Raw genomic sequence first — 15,207 nt, forward strand, 5'->3', positions numbered from 1 at the left:
GAAAATGGCGGCAGCGCGTTGTTTAAACCAGCCCCTGTTTATAAACCCCTATGCCAGCAGCGCCCTGTGCCAAGTTCAGCCCCTGCAGCGGCGCCTTGCAAAGCAGGGCCCGTCAGGTGCAGCTCAGGGGTTTAAGCACGATACATTTGAATACAGCAACAGCGGAAGTGCTGCATTAAAAATACACCCCCCACTTTTGCATGGCAAGCTCTGGAGAGCTTTCACAGCGGGAAAGAGATCAGAGGTCTGCATTTTCACACAGAAGGTCTGTGCCAGGGTGTGGGGTTGTTTGTTTCTTGGGTTTTTTTTTTTTTTGTAAATATAAGAGAGAGAAAGATGCAGTTGGCCTGTCTCGAGCTGGGACACAGTGACGCTACTCTCACAGCAGAAGCCTACCTGTGAATCTGAGCGCGTCAGTTGGGCAGAAATACTGTACACCCCTGGGAGAGTGCGGACCTTTAATCACGACCACTAAAAAATTTGTGAATCACTGAAGAACTAAGCTAAATGAAGCACAGCTTCAGCTCTTCACCTCCAGAGACAGTCTTCAGGAAACAAGCACCGACTCCTAAAAATACACAGCAGGAACACTTGCCAGCTCTGCTTAGACCCAGGGCTCCCAGGCGCCTGCCGCAGCGCCCCGCCGCCCCAGCAGAGCCCCTGCCCTGCCGCACTCCTGCCCTGCGGGGGCCAGACCTCGGCAGACCCACGCAGCCGAGCAGCCGTTGGGCGGGCTGGCGTCCTGCAAAGGCCGAGCAGCAGATCCCTACTGCAGGGACAGGAAACAGGGTGCCGTGCACCATCCTCGGCCAGCACGGAGCACTTGTCCAGGAGAGGAGGAACAGCCGTAACCAGCCGCGTGCTGCAGGCCCGAGGGGTTGCGCAGAGATGGCTCTGCAGTCCCCCAGCCCCAGTGCTTGCTTTAACCTCGGGATGCTCCTCTCGGGCCTACTGGGTGGTCGTGGTGCGGGGAAAGACTCTGGCTTAACCCCAGCTTAATGCCACAGTTTTGGCTCCCAAATAAAGCTGAAGTTCAGAGTGACTGGAGTAGAGCTATGCGCTAGCCAGAAAACGCCAGGTATTTGTTTACTCACTCAGAGCTACCCCGTTCGAGGAACCACTGCCACACGCCCGTTTCTCAGGTGTTCTTTATTCTAGCATCACCTCTGCATTCCTACTTGTGACAGGAAGCTTTGGAACATGAGACAAACTGGAAGATTTTCCTTAAAACCATTTTCTTTAAAAAGAAAAACAAGCACATAACAGGAAAACAGAACAAAAAAGAGAAACAAGACAAATCCAAGCCACAGCAGAGGACAGGACCAACAGCAACCCGCAGGTAAGAACAGCGGTGTGCCTGTGGGAACGCCAAGGCAGACGAGGAGGCAGCAGACAAAGCACGGGTTTTGGCCTTTCAGAAAGCGCGAGACGGGGAAAGGCTAGTGCCAAAAACTAAACTCAGTGGTAACAAGAACATCGCACAGTGCCAGAGACCAAACATCGGAGCGCTCCCGGCAGCCACCTGCGCGTTTCTCTCCTGGGGCCGACAGGAGGGCTGGAAGCGCCACACAAGGCTTTACCCGCTCCCCGCGGCGCACGCCACTGCTCCCTCTCCGCTCACTCGTACGCCCACACGCTCCTGTTCTTGCACAGCCACCGCCACGCTCAGCGCACGCGCACCGCTACCGGCGGGTGAAGTGGATGCACTGCGCAGAGACAGCCCGCAGACGCCGCTCCCCAAGACCTGCCGTGAATAACCGCTCCCAGCCCTCACCTGCAGTCCCAGCTTCCCACCGCGATCCTGGGGAGCGGCTCCCAACTCTTCGGGCCCACCACACGCAGCCACGCACAGCGACGCCCGCGCTGACGAGCGGCCGCACAAGCGTCGGCACGTACACAAGATGCTCTACAGATTACTGAACCCCGGTGGCGTGACAAAGATCCCTCTCCCCACCCCTTCCTTCCAAACATCACGTATTTAAAAAAAGAAACATCCTACTGGAAAGTCCTGGAACCAATTTGGAGTATGAAATCCTCAAGGCTGCTGACAGGAGAGACGAAGGTGGAGCCAGGCCAAGAAGACCCTCTGGAAGGAGAGGTGGTTATGGAGCTGGGAAGGAGGCAGGAGGTGTTCCTCGTTGTGGACTGTGAGGGGTCCAGGCTGGATCCAGATTGCACGGGGAGAGTCCCGGCCCAGAAGCAGCCTCGGTGCAGCACCAGTTCCGGAGGGAGAGCAGATGGAGGCTCGCCAGCTCTCCGAGGCTGGGGCGAGAGGTCTGGATCAGTCCAGCCCCAGGTCCGAGTCGGACGATGACCTCTCGTCAGCCATATCGCGGACGGCGTTCTCCATGGGGGCCAGGTTGCCGCTGGGTGTGATGCCCATGGGCTGGATGACCTGCTCTCTGCAACCAGGGAGGAGAGGGAAGGTCAGGAATTTGCAGCAGACAACACAGAACAGAGGAGTCCTACAGCAGGAACACAGGGCTTATGGAAACTGCCCCGGGGCAGCCCAGAACAACCCCAGGCCACCACCAAGAATCCCAAGAAACAGAAGTGGGGGACAGTTCTGGCCATAAACCCTCCAGTATGCTGCGGTGACGGCTGGAAGCGCAAGCCCCAAAACATCCGTCATCTGTCCCCAAAACACTGCTTCCTGCTGCGCAGCCTTGCCAGAACAGCAGCTGCTGTTCCTGCTGAGCGCCTGCCCAGCCCCGGGAGGCAGCAGGTGCCTGGAAACACAGTGCAGGCACGTGGAGGAATTCTGCGGTCTGCTATCGTGCCAGAGACGTGTGGGGCCTGCAGCGCCTTCCCCCGCACATAACGGGGCCCAGCTTAAGGGAATACTTCCCCGTGGATCTCCCCCGCTCTCGTACCTTTCTTAGTGGTGGCCTTGGGAACACATTCAAAGAAAGGTCTGCAATAAACGTGAATTCCAGACACAGGGGTGCTAGTGCAGACACGAACACACACAACTCTCCGGTACCTGGACAGTTTGTCAAACATGTTGACTAACTTCATGGCTTCATATTCCTTCTGCTCCTCAGTCATCCCCTCCATGGGGTTGGGTAGTTTCTCCTCAACGCGTCCCGTCACAGGGTTAATGCTGCAAGAAGAATAGGGAAGCAAAGCAGAGGAGTCAGAAAAAAGCTGTTTAAAAACCTTCTTTGCCCCTGCTGAGCACAGGAACACAATGGTAAGGCTGGCTGTCACTGCTGCTCGTTCGTTACCCCAAGTGCTTTGCAGTGCAGCGCAGTGCTCCCGACCTGTCTGTCCTTCGCAGTTGTCCCCCCACAAATCCCTCCCATTTTCTCTGGTGTGAGCAACATCCCCATCCTGCCAATTCTACAGTGCAGTTTTACACCAGATGCACAAGGACAGACAATACTTCTTCCTTCTCCTTAATCAGGAGGCAAAAAAAAAACTGAAAAAAAAAAACCCAAACCCCAGCCTGCAAACTGCATTGAGCAGGATGCTAGAAAGCATGGGACCCACAGCTGAGCACAGTCCTGGAGCTCTCCCTGCACACCCCTCACCTTCGACTTACCAGCACCCACTAGCAGGCAACAAAAAAACCACAAAAAACCCAAACCAGCTCAGTGCAGCAGCACAGGGCTCTGGCGATGGAGAGCAGTAACTGGCATGTCCAGCTGTGCTGCCCGTATCCCAGTGCACGGTAAAAGCCTGCCACTGTACGAGATGTGCGGACACCAAAAAAGGGTGTAAGACACAGATCAGAGATAAGGTCATGGGCACAGCACGAACGGGTCGGGTGTGGAATGCGCTCCGGCTGAAGGAACCCGCTTTGCTCTAGAGCCTGTGCCCAGCCGCAGGGACCCAACAGATGCACCAGTGACCATCCACACCGTGAACAGCTCAGCCACGGAGGCGCTTCACCCAAGGAACAGGGAGAGACGGTGGAACAGACGAAGCTAAGGGTGAAACTGCAACGTAACGTGGAAGGAAATGCACATGTGAAAGAGCAGGAAAGGGGGGAGGCAGATGAAGAAAGGGACAGAGTAGGAGTGGGAAGAAAGTGTAGGAAGAGGGGTGCTATGGAGGGGAGAAGACTACTTTACTTGGGCTTTGCCTCTTTGTACTCCTCAGTGTCTGTGTCTTCATCTTCTGAGTACTCTCCCTCTTCCCGACCACCAGCCATGAGGCCTCGTGCTGCCAGAAGCCCAGCCGCGTTCCCGTAGCCCGTGTACTTCACAAACCGCGACACTGCCGGGAGAAGGGGAGAGACCACCCTGTGCTTCCCCTCCTGCTCCTGCGTGCCCCAAGGGCAGGATCAGTGCAAAGCCAGGGAGATCCAGAAACGCCAACGCTTGTTGAACTCTGGCAGGGAGCAAAGCTCCCACACCATGCACCGGAAAGGCAGAGACAACACCCACAGGGTGGGGTCTGAACGCAGGCCAGGCTGATGGCAGGGTGCTGGCGTGTCCTCCAGCAGAGCTGTTCACTCACTGGCAGGAGAGACAGCAGCTCCTTCCCACAGCGCACTTGGGCACTCTCTGCTTTTCCCTACTCAGCGCATCTGGCCCAAGGGAAGACAGAATTTCCCGTTGGCTGCAGAGGGGCACCCACCCCACGCTCTCTCGCTTGCCCAGAGGCCAGGCTCCAGGACTCCCTGTCACCAAAGCTCGCAACGAGCCCGCACAACTCACCGCTTTCCTTGCAGAGCACGAAGAGGAACTCTGCCGCACAGTGCTTCACGTCGGTGTCGATGTGGGTCATCAAACGCACCAGCTTGTTCCGCAGCGAGTTCCCCACCTCCGGCCGATTCCTCACGTCCCGGAGCGGCGGCAGCACCTACAAGGCCACAGTGAGGGGCGATCAGTGGAGACACAACAGCAACGGCAGGGGAAAATGCACGGGCATTTTACAAATCAGCTAAAACTAATAAATCCGCAGAGCATGGGAGATGTGGAAAAAACACTGTGGGTACCAAAGCCATATATCAGCACCCAGTAGGGAGACAGGAGCCTGTCTGGAGGATGGCCATATTTTAGCAGTTCGCTGTTCTCCTCTCCTCCGTGCAGCATCATGCAGCTTCTGGCCGAACTACAGCTTACCTTCGCCTTCAGGAACTTCCTCGTCTGGCGGTGGACTCGTGCACTCTCTGTCAGCAGGTTCAGCACAGGGGTCAAAGTCTCCTTCAGCTTGTGTCCCTGCAGAAGCACCCACAAAATGAAAAACGCGTTAGTTATGCTGTGCTCAGCTTGCCTGGCCTGTGCTGGAGAACATGGGTACGGATCATCAGGGAAACAGACCGACACCGAAGCTTTCCAGCCTCTGCTGCAGGCATTTCAGTGCTTCATCACCCAGAGCAGCACGGCTTTCCAGGCCCTGCTCTGTGGCACAGCACCGAAATATTTGTGCAGGGCATCCAGAGTAGAGAAGCGCTGCAGTAAAACTGGGAGGCCCTCTGGAATAACTCCAGAGACTGAAAACCACAGCCAGCTTGAAAAGAATGCAAGTTCAGGCTTCCAGAAGCCACCCACCAGATCACCACTGAGCGAAAGGGACATTTCAATCGCCCAGCTCCTCATCTGCTGTTCAACCAACCTCACCACCTGCAGTCCACAGAGCAACGACGCAGTCACCTTCCCAGTCGATAGATGTTGTTTTAGTCCCACTAACCAAAACAATTTTGCCTCTCCTAAAAGCTGACCCTTCTATAAAGGGATATCTCCAAACTAACCACACCTTGCTGGTGCTCCGTGGTGTGGGCACCGGGCTTTTCGAGGCTGAAGGCAAGGTGCCCTGCAGCGAACGTGTGAAAATAGCAGTGCCGAACCCACACAGCTGCCTCCCAACTTACCCTGTCAAGGCGCCGCTCGAGGAAATCCAGCAGGATGTTGACTGCATCCATGTTGACTCCCATGTACTCAAGCGAGCCTGGCCGGACCTTCGGGGTCAGGAGGACGTCCAGACATTTCAGGGGCAGGTTGCCCAAAAGGTTAACTGTATGACTAAATACATGAAAGAGAAGAGAAGTGAACACACAGTCATGGATCGTTGTCCACAGAAGCTCTTCAGCCATCCAGAAACGAAGCTTCAGTACTAACTTCCAGGCCTGTGAGGACCCCGAGATCCAAGTTGTCTTTGGGCTGCATCCCAAGCTCCTCACACCACTAAAAGGGAATAAGTTAAACTGCTTTTTGGGTAGTTGAACTGTTCGCTGGGAGTCCAAAGAGACTTCGGTGATGACTGAGAAGCCATGGGTCTCGACACAGAGGCCAAGTAGGACCAGTCTGGGTGGTCAAAGGTCTTTCCCCAGGCTGTCCTCTGCATCACTCCTCACCTTGATGGTCAATCCAATGCTTGCTTAGCAACTAAAGTTTTCCTGGGACAGGATGGTGTCACCTGCTCAAAGCTGACACCCCCAGAGCAGTAATGTTCAGCAGCGTGACACAGGCAACTCCTCAGCACGGCTCAAGAGACAGACAGTTAATTAGGGCCAGCCCACGGACTCTTTAATTAAAGCACCAAACATCTGCCCTGGCAAGTTGCCCGCTGAAGCGGGTGGCACTGCTGAGAAGGCCTGATGCAGAACATGGGCCCTAGGGGCCAGGCAGGCTTGCGGAAAACACCTCCTCCTGCAGACCGGAGGCCGTGGCACTAGCGCACACAATCTGACTGCGGGAAGAGCAGGGCTATTTCTGAGCTCCAGCGGCACGAGGAACCTGCGGGCCAGACTAGCAATTACCAGAAAAGCAGAGGATGTTAAAGCAAGGTCAGGCAGGATCTGCCTTGGGGAGATCTTCTAGTGAATATCATGACCTAGTTATCAAACACAGACCTGTGGAACTCCTCTGTCCGGTCCTCTCCGTCAGCAGAGATCATGAGGCAGTGGCGCAGCAGGGCACCCAGGTGTCGGTACAAAGCAGCATCTTCCTGGCCACAAAACAGAAAATGAAAACCTTGATCAGGGAAAATCATCCACATCCCAGAATCTGCTGCCCCTCAGCCCACAGCCCCAGCCCTCCCTCCAGCAGCCTGATAACCAACAGCGGGTGTTTCAGCGGAAGCAGCCTCCCGGTTCCCCTTCTGAGGACAAACCACAGCCTTCCTGCTGCCCAGTGCCTTCCCCTCACTCTGCGACACTGAGTCAAGGGCTCGAAGAGGCCCCGAACCAGGCCCATGGATCAGCCAGAGACGTTCTCCATCGTACCTTCCCTTGACCTTGCTGAGAAGGTGAAAGAGTAACAGGCCACATTCAGAAGCGAGTTATCTGGGGGCTCTGCTCTCCCCCTCGCCCAACAAATCGTGTCATTAAGAAGGAAAATACCTGACTTTAAATGTTAATGCTCTGTAAGTCTTAAGGGTTAATAACGCAGTGGACAGAGGCAGTGCTCTAGGGAGGAAGGTCCGGACGCAGGAGTCTTGCTACCTCACATGTATCTGGAAGCCGTGTGGGGGCCAGTACGTAACACGAGGAAACGCAAGCGGAGGAGAAAATCAGTAGTCAAATCACAGCCCAGAGCCATGCAAATGCAGTGGGGTGGGACACCCGAGGAGCTTACCTCATCCACCTCCCTCTTGCTGGAGTCAAAGGTGATATTGAAGAGCACTTTCAGGATCTCCATGGCCCGCTCTGTCTCCTGCCGAGGCAAAGGTGGGAGAAGCCCCTCCTCTGTGGCAACTTCGTAGGGGTCCATCCACTTTACCCCAAGGGTGAGCTCCAGAGTGTCCGTCATCAGGCTAATGCCCCTGAGCTCTTGGGCTAGCTGCTGCCGGATGTCCACTCTCAGCGCCGTCAGCAGGAACAGGAGACGCAGGTCAAAGAACTTGACCTCATGAGGAAGGCTCCTCTCGTTGTACAGTTTGATGCGCTTGGCCAGGCCCACCACCAGCCGGGCTTCAGCTGTCAGCTCCTGTGCCCTAGGGCTGCTGAAGACAATGTTGCAGAGACATTTGAGGGATTCCAGGATGACATCCAAGTCTGGGACCTCCCGGATGAGCTCCTCTGAGTAATCAATGCCAGCATGCCTGGAGAGCGTCTTCAGGCCTTCCTTGGTGGTGAAAGGGTCAAGGCAGTACTTGTCCCGGGACAGGATGCGGATGCTTTCCAAACACGTGACCCGGCAGGACGGCTGCAGTTCTCTTTCCAGGAACTTGATCAGCAGCTGGGCCATTTTCTGTGCAGTTGGAAAAAAGCAGCGTCTCACGTGCCGAAACTTCACCGTGCTCCCCCACCACCCTGTAATGCTCTGCCCTGGAAAACGTGAGCATCAGCTAAAGGTGGGCCTGCTAACGGTTCTGGCAGCGCTCAGGAAGCGTTTGGCTCCAGCACCTGACCCAGTCTGAGCAAGGACACCCAGCAAAAAACAAAGAATGGCTGGGGGAGGTATGAGACGTGAAAGGAGAGCATGAACAGGCAACTGCCACCACTGCGCGTTTTCACTTCCCCCACTGTCGGCACAGTTCAGGCTAACACAGTTTACTTCACAGCTGCACTAAGCAAAGAGAGAGCAGGGCAAAAACCTCCCTCACGGCTTCACTGAGGAGCCACTACCAACTCAACAGCAGCTCTCTGTTCCTGCCCAGGGCCTTAAAATTAGGGAGGTGTCTGCTCTGGGTGCTCCAGAAACAGATTGAAAAGGTTGAGAGAGGCGTCAAAAAAACATCACGGGAGGGGAAAAGGACCTCAGCGAGGTGAGAAGAGCACGTGATGCCCTAGGAAAGGAGGTGAAAAGACCTCCCGAGACTCAGCCAAGTAGTACCTCCCTAAACCTCAGCGCTGTCTGGAGACCTACTAGCCCAGATCCTCAGCAGATACAGCCTGGCAGAGCTCCACTAACACCAGTTCACGAGAGCTGAAAATCTAACCCCTGTGGGTAACAGCCCTATACGCGACAGCAAGTGACGGATGAGTATGAGAGCAAAGGCAGTGCTTCACGCAGCCACGCACAGCCTGGGGTGAACCACGTGCAGCAACGCTTCCCGTTGCACTAGAAATCCACTGCGATCCCACAGTCACACCTGTGTGCACTACGATCCCGCTGGATCTCTCTAGCGTCACGCCGTACCAGAGCACGGTCTCTGCATGCGTATTACCAGAGCAAAGGAATCCAAGATTGCAAAGCTTGCTATCAGCGTAACCGGCTTAACACAGCCTTCTCGGTTATACTTCATAACAGGAAAAGGACTGAGGGAAGGAATGAAGGAGAAAGTGAATTTTAGACCTTCACGTGAGGCTAGCAGAGCCTCACAAGCTTTAGCTCAGGAGGTATGTCCCACAATCACACCCCTGGAAGCGAGAAAGTGCAGTCGTTCCTCTCTTCCCTCCGTACAAGGAGACAGAGACGCAGGAGTTGGACAGAGCCGTAAGTAACCAAAGCCTCTGACTGACTCGGGTCAGAGAGATCTCAGAGCGTGGGGCCAGGGCTGAACCTTCAGAAGAACTGAGCACCAGGAACTAGATGGTGCTGCTTAACTTGTGCTTCATGACACACACCCCAAAAGTGGAGCACCCAAGGCTGCGCCTCAACTCACAGCCTGTGCGACTGTCTGGGCTCAAAAACGAGCCAGTGCAGGCAAACAGCTCGGACCTGGCGAGATCCGGTCCTCGGTGCCAGGCTGTACCTGGAAAAACTTCACGCCAACATTAGCTGGCAACGGCACAGACAAAAGAGGTCCTGTTCTCCACCCTGGCTGCCTAGTCCACACTTGCTGTGCTAACACAGGCATTGGTGCAATCAGCCAACGAGCGGGACCACAGAACTGATTCAGCTGGAAAATAACGCAGGAAAAGCGTTATTCTTCAGGCAGATCAGCCCACTAACCACGTGCAGTCATGCAAAGGTCTGCCCTGGCATGAAAGAACTGCAGGAACAGAAACGAACAGGCAGGAGTGTCTCTTTCCACCGAGTGCCAGATTACGCCAGCTTAAAGTATCTGTTAATGCACAGCCTCGGTCAAATCCCGCAGCTGGCTGACCCTCTGAGGCCTGCACGTTGCCCTGATCTTTGCCTAGCAGACTTATGTCACAGACACAAAGGATCACACTTCTCATACGCCCGTGAGACTGCATGCATCACGGAACACAGAGGGCTTGCTAATGCTGGAAGGATGTTGACCTTTATCCTAAAACATCAATTGCTGATGGAAAAACTGGAGCCGGATGCTCTGAGCACACTGTTCCCTAACCAAATTAATGAAAACACACTTGTTTCTTTTCCTGTAGGAGCTGCCACCACCAAGCCCTGCTGGACATGAGCACAGAGCAGCAGCAGATTCACACATCTGACTAGAAGAAGAAAGCAGAGAGCGTGCCTACCTTCCTCTCTTCCCGCTCCTCATCGTCAAAGGTGAAACACTGAGATTTCTGCGGGAGGCAAAACAAAACCAGTCAAATAAGTAACAAGCTAAAAATCCAGAACAGTGTTTCCCCCAGCCAGGGGAGGGCCTTTCAGCTGGAAAGCAGCAGGTCTAAACCACGCCACACAAGTACGCAAGGAGCACTACAGCGCTTACAGAAGGCCACGGCACTTGTGGGGTTTGTAACAAGCAGGCAAACTCCTGAGGAACAGATCGAAGGAAAACTTTCCTTCCACTGGGATTTTTGTTTTAGTCCTGCCTTTTCTTCCCAACACTATTCCCACCTAGGGAATTCCAATTATGTGCCTCACAACTAGGGGGAATGAATCCGCTTCGAAAAGCGCAGAGACGGGACCGTGCCACCAGGTCTGAAGTGCATCCCTTGAGTGAGACCCCTGCTATTCTGGAGGCCCCTGTTTCTCTTCCATCCTTGAAAAACACGTGTGATGAATATTATCCGTTGCCTTATTTTGCTGGCTCTGCGGTGGAGGCTGAATGCCACAGGCCAAAGCTGCATCCACCTGACAGATGGACTTATTTTTTTAAATACTGCAGCAGGAAAGCGGGTATTCATCCCAATCCAAATATCCCGTAACAGCCAGTAATTCCTCTGCTCCGCGACACCACCAAGCTGTGCCTGCACATTTCTCCCCTTGATACTTATTGTTCCTTTTCCTGACCAAAGAAAGTACCTTCTCCTTGTTATTTGCAAATAGATCCTCGTGTTCTTCCACAGTGTGGAAGCGTCTGGAAGTCCAACAGTTAGTCAGGGCATGTTCTTTAAACACAAGAGACCTGGCCTCTACACCTCCATCACGTCCCTTTCCCCAATAACCAGCCCTGCTCTTTGTTCTTGGGAAACACCTCTGTGTTCCAGACTATTCCGGCTGCTCTTCAAAGGGCAGTCTCCTTTCTGGCTACATCTGCTCCCAATGAACGGGACAGCAGAGGAGATCACAGCTGCCCAGGTGAAAAGCAGCACTTTCCAGCGAATGATGCAATCTGCATTTACCCCAAGAGAGCATTTGGTCCAAGCTTTGAGAAGGAAAGCGTTTAAAATTGATAAAACACTAACTATATACGCATAGACACAGCCAGATCTGCAGACACATATGCAGATATAACTGTAATTGTCCCATCGCTTTCTTAGCACTCGCTGTCGCCTCTTGCTGAGTTACACTGCTTACCCTGACGGAGCTGCTCAGTAACAATAATTAGTTTTACCACATCAATCACTCTTATACTCCGAACTTCTCCTCTTGAGTGAGCACAGCTCATGGACATCCCATCCATAGGTGTGAACAGCGGAGCTCGTCTCCACGGTATTTACCACCCCACGAGCTGACCAGCTAACTCTGCCTGATTTGCTGCCCCGTGGAGCCCAGGACCGACTGCACGGAGCCTCTGGAGACCGCGGTGTTCCTCAACTTGCTCACTCTGCAAACGTAGTCTCCCCTGCTGCCGTTCGCCACCTTCTTCACAGGCTGCCAACCCCTGTCTGCTTAAAAGCAGAAGACACAGTTTGCAGATTAACCGTGTCACAGTCACTGAGATCCCAGAGATGGCTTTGGTCTTCCTAGCCTAGAACGAGCGGTGACGGACAAAGTAACGCCACCACGCCGCCTGAGAAACCCCCAGCGCGGCGGCAGGACAGCTGCGTCCCTCTAGCGCTGTGCCGGGGCTGCCCTCTTCCTGAGCTGATCCGTGCACAGCCCGTTGCACCACGTTACGAGGAACCGGCGGCTCAGTTCCGCAACCGATGCGCTCTGCAGACTGCCGTGCCACTTGTTCTCGCTCCATCACATCCTCTTTGCAGGCTCCTCTGACCTCACTTGTGTGTATTTTTGCCGTGCCTGTAGTTTTGCTTTAGCTGTAGTTTACTCCTGGCAATCAAAAGCCGACTGCGTGTGCAATAGTGAGTTAAAATACATCCACAGAAAAAGGATACCTCACCATCCATTTTTACAGTAAAAAAATTACACAAGTTGCTTAGTTTATCTGCAGTTTTGTAATCCTCTTTGCTCCATTTCTTCTAGACAGACTAGCAAAACCACCGACATTCTGACAAGTTCCCTACGCTTGATACACCAACAAAGGATCCAGCTGCAGGAACCGGACAGAAAACACTGTGGTTTGGTGCCTCAGGCTGGCTGTATATCGAACCGTTTGCGCTCCTGACTTCCCCAGCACTGCGCCTGCTGTAGGCAACGCTCATCCTGCGGACTGTCTTTAACAGGGACCCCCTCCTTAGCTAGCATCTCCCCCGGTTCAAAACCAACTGCTGGAAATAGTGGCACACTCTCCCTCTCGCACACTTGTGCAAAACGTGCACGGGTTTTCCCCGCTGGCTCCCCACCTACTCCGGAGTGGTGCAGAATGAGTCACGGATCTGCAGGGCCAGCCCCACCCTGGTGGGAACCCTCTGAGGGAGGTTTCCCTGACAACCAGAGCCTATTTCAAAAGGGATTTCCCCCCCCAGATAATATTTGTCACTTTAAGGTTAGAAGCACTTTCACCTCTGCATCCCAACCGTTCTTATTTTTATATGCTGTATCTGTTATTTACTTCTCGCTGTCAGCTTTCAGACCAGGCACCCGTATCAGATTCCAGCAGCCCATCCCTGCCCACCTCTAATAATCTTTTACTTGCAAATCACCGCAGCTGCTTCCCCTGCAGCTCCTCCCCAGGCCTCAGTTTTACTACTTCCAAACCTTGCCTTAACACAAGGGCTCCTCCTACTCGGCCTTCACACTGATGTTTATTTCCCTGCGAGGTTTTACTTGGGATCTGGGTCAATAATAATTGAAAAAAAGGAACCAAGATAGAGAGGGGCTGCTTAGCTGCTTCCTAGCAAACCATCAAGGAATAAACCACCTGCAAGTCAAAGATGAAGCAGCCTGGAACGTTTTTACGGCAGTAAGGCGCAGACAGACGCGCTCCGAGGGGACAGACTGGGGACAGCCGGCTGGCACAGAATCCCCACCACATGGCCAACCTGCTTCCAGGCTTGTAAACAGCAGCGGCTGGCGCGGACAGAGCTTTGATGCTCACTCACCTCCTGGTTGTAGATCTGAAGCACCTTGAGAACGGTGTCCTGCTCCCCGCTCTCCACCGTGGCTACCACGCTCCTGAGCTCCATTATGGCAACAGCTCAGCTACAGCAGGAGGTGAAACCGGGAGGAAGGGGAGCAAGGGGGCTTCCAGGGCTCCGGGATAATGGTGATGCAAAGGGACCTCGACACACACAGAGCTGAGGAGAGAGAAAGGGGTGAGGAAATGAAGGAGGGGAAAAAACAAAACACAAAAACCCCAAGTGAGATTGCTCACACTGTTGCATCCATAAAAGTAGAGCAGATGGATAACCCCAGTAAAACCAGCAGCCAGCTTCCTCTCTCCCTCTAATCCTCTTCCTCCTCTCTTTGCTTTTCAACGTTTAATATATGCCCTCCCCGTAAAGCACTCAGGGAAAACCTTCCCCCCACCCGGCCTGGGGATTAACACAGAGCAGATAACAGCAGCTCCCTGAAATAGCTCTCTGCCTCCTCCTCCCCGGGCTGGCCTGATTTCTGTCCCCGCACAGGAGGGGGTAAAAAAAATATCCAAAAACATTCCTACGGAGTAAAAAGGGACGGAGAGGAAAGCTGGACAGACAGGAAAGCATCCTCCAGCCTGCGTAAGGTGGAGCTACCTTTTGAGGCGGTGAAAAGAAAGAGCTCACTGGGATTTTGTCGCAGTCGCTGCTCCGTGCTGTCAGCGCCTGGGACCGGCTGCGCATCAGCTTACGGCAGACAGTGCACAGGCAGTAAAAACGCACGTACGGGGGATGGCTGGCCTCCACGGCTCAGGCCTTCAGAAGATAATGCGCCTCATGATAATAATGTAAATGAGCAGATGCGCACAAAGACGCGGATGATGAGATTATTTTAGGCACAGGCACAAGTTTAACAGCTTGTAGAGCCACGCAGGTCCCGAGTGCCGGGAAGTCACTCGTAACGGCGGAAAATCGAGCCCATCCGAGCACTACAGAGCCACAGAAGGGCCTGGGTGGGAAGGGACCTTCATCCAGTGCAACCCCCTGGAAGGAGCAGGGACCTCTCCAGCCAGACCAGCTACCAACCGGACACGGGAGCTCCTGCCTCAGCTCAGGCCCCGTGTAGCTCCCCGGCAGCGAGCCCAAGCGCTGGCCACGGCTAATTACACGAAGCCGTGCCGGCCCCGGGCCCCCGAGCCGAGCCCCGGCGCTCCGGGCGATCCCACGGGAGCAGGCTGTCCGCCCCGGCAGCCCAAGGCGGGTCTGGGGACCAAGGGGACCCTGCCTCTGGGAAGCCGGCAGCCCGGGCGGACCGGCACGGCACCCCCGCGCTGCGGGGCCGGGCACCGGGCCCGCCCCACTGTGGGGGGAAAAGAGCAGATCGCAGAATTTGTCACACCCCCCCTCCGTTACCTCCCTCCCGTACCGCTCCGGCACCTTTCAAAAGCCCTTCGAGCCCCTTTCCGGCCCAAAAAAAAGCCGGACAAAGCGCTGGCAGTATCTGCCGCACGTTATCCCTCGGAGCCGGCCGAAGCGGGCCGGGGCCGCGGGGCTGGGCCCGACCCCGGGCCTCCGGCCGCCGCTTCTACAGCCCCGGCAGCGGGGCGGGAGCTTCGGCCCCGCGGGGAGAGGCCGGCCCGGGGAGGGGGAGGCAGCCAGGCCCGGCCGCAGCGGGGAGAGGGGCAGGCAGCGAGCTGGGGCGGGGAGGGAAGCGCCGTTACCTTCCTCTCCGCCGCCCCGGCTCCTGCCGCATTTCCTCGCACCGCGGCCGTGCTCCGCGGGACCGCCGCCTGCGCCCGGGGACGGGGACAGGCCCGGCCCGACAGCGCCGACGGGTCCCGGAGCCACCCGGC

The 15,207-nt window shown here is 55.2% G+C and overlaps 1 protein-coding gene across 2 annotated transcripts; it reads right to left on the bottom strand.

Annotated features, from left to right (window-relative positions):
* Nucleotides 1-1,130: 1,130 nt before the first annotated feature.
* Nucleotides 1,131-15,205, bottom strand: RIC8A (RIC8 guanine nucleotide exchange factor A). 2 transcript variants are annotated; one of them, XM_086748322.1, is made up of 11 exons: nt 15,076-15,205; nt 13,379-13,573; nt 10,283-10,330; nt 7,527-8,141; nt 6,803-6,897; nt 5,822-5,972; nt 5,073-5,168; nt 4,665-4,809; nt 4,077-4,221; nt 2,984-3,103; nt 1,131-2,402 (listed from the first exon to the last, which is right to left on the bottom strand). In XM_086748322.1, the coding sequence occupies exons 2-11, from the start codon at nt 13,460-13,462 to the stop codon at nt 2,282-2,284; spliced, it is 1,620 nt and encodes a 539-aa protein (XP_086604448.1). In that variant the 5' UTR covers nt 13,463-13,573; nt 15,076-15,205; the 3' UTR covers nt 1,131-2,281. The 2 variants fall into 2 exon arrangements, with proteins under 2 accessions (XP_086604448.1, XP_086604449.1); XM_086748323.1 differs by lacking the exon at nt 15,076-15,205 and adding an exon at nt 14,012-14,366.
* Nucleotides 15,206-15,207: the final 2 nt, after the last annotated feature.

Source organism: Chlamydotis macqueenii, chromosome 5 (assembly GCF_036417535.1).
Source record: "Chlamydotis macqueenii isolate bChlMac1 chromosome 5, bChlMac1.mat, whole genome shotgun sequence".
Lineage (NCBI taxonomy): Eukaryota > Metazoa > Chordata > Aves > Otidiformes > Otididae > Chlamydotis > Chlamydotis macqueenii.

Coding starts and splice junctions, on each gene's coding strand:
- RIC8A (XM_086748322.1), bottom strand. CDS start 13,462: ATGGAGCTCAGGAGCGTGGTAGCCACGGTGGAGAGCGGGGAGCAGGAC. Junction 6,898..7,526: donor GCAAGAGGGAGGTGGATGAG/GTAAGCTCCTCG, acceptor TTTTGTGGCCAG/GAAGATGCTGCTTTGTACCG. Junction 5,169..5,821: donor TCGAGCGGCGCCTTGACAGG/GTAAGTTGGGAG, acceptor GTGCTTCTGCAG/GGACACAAGCTGAAGGAGAC.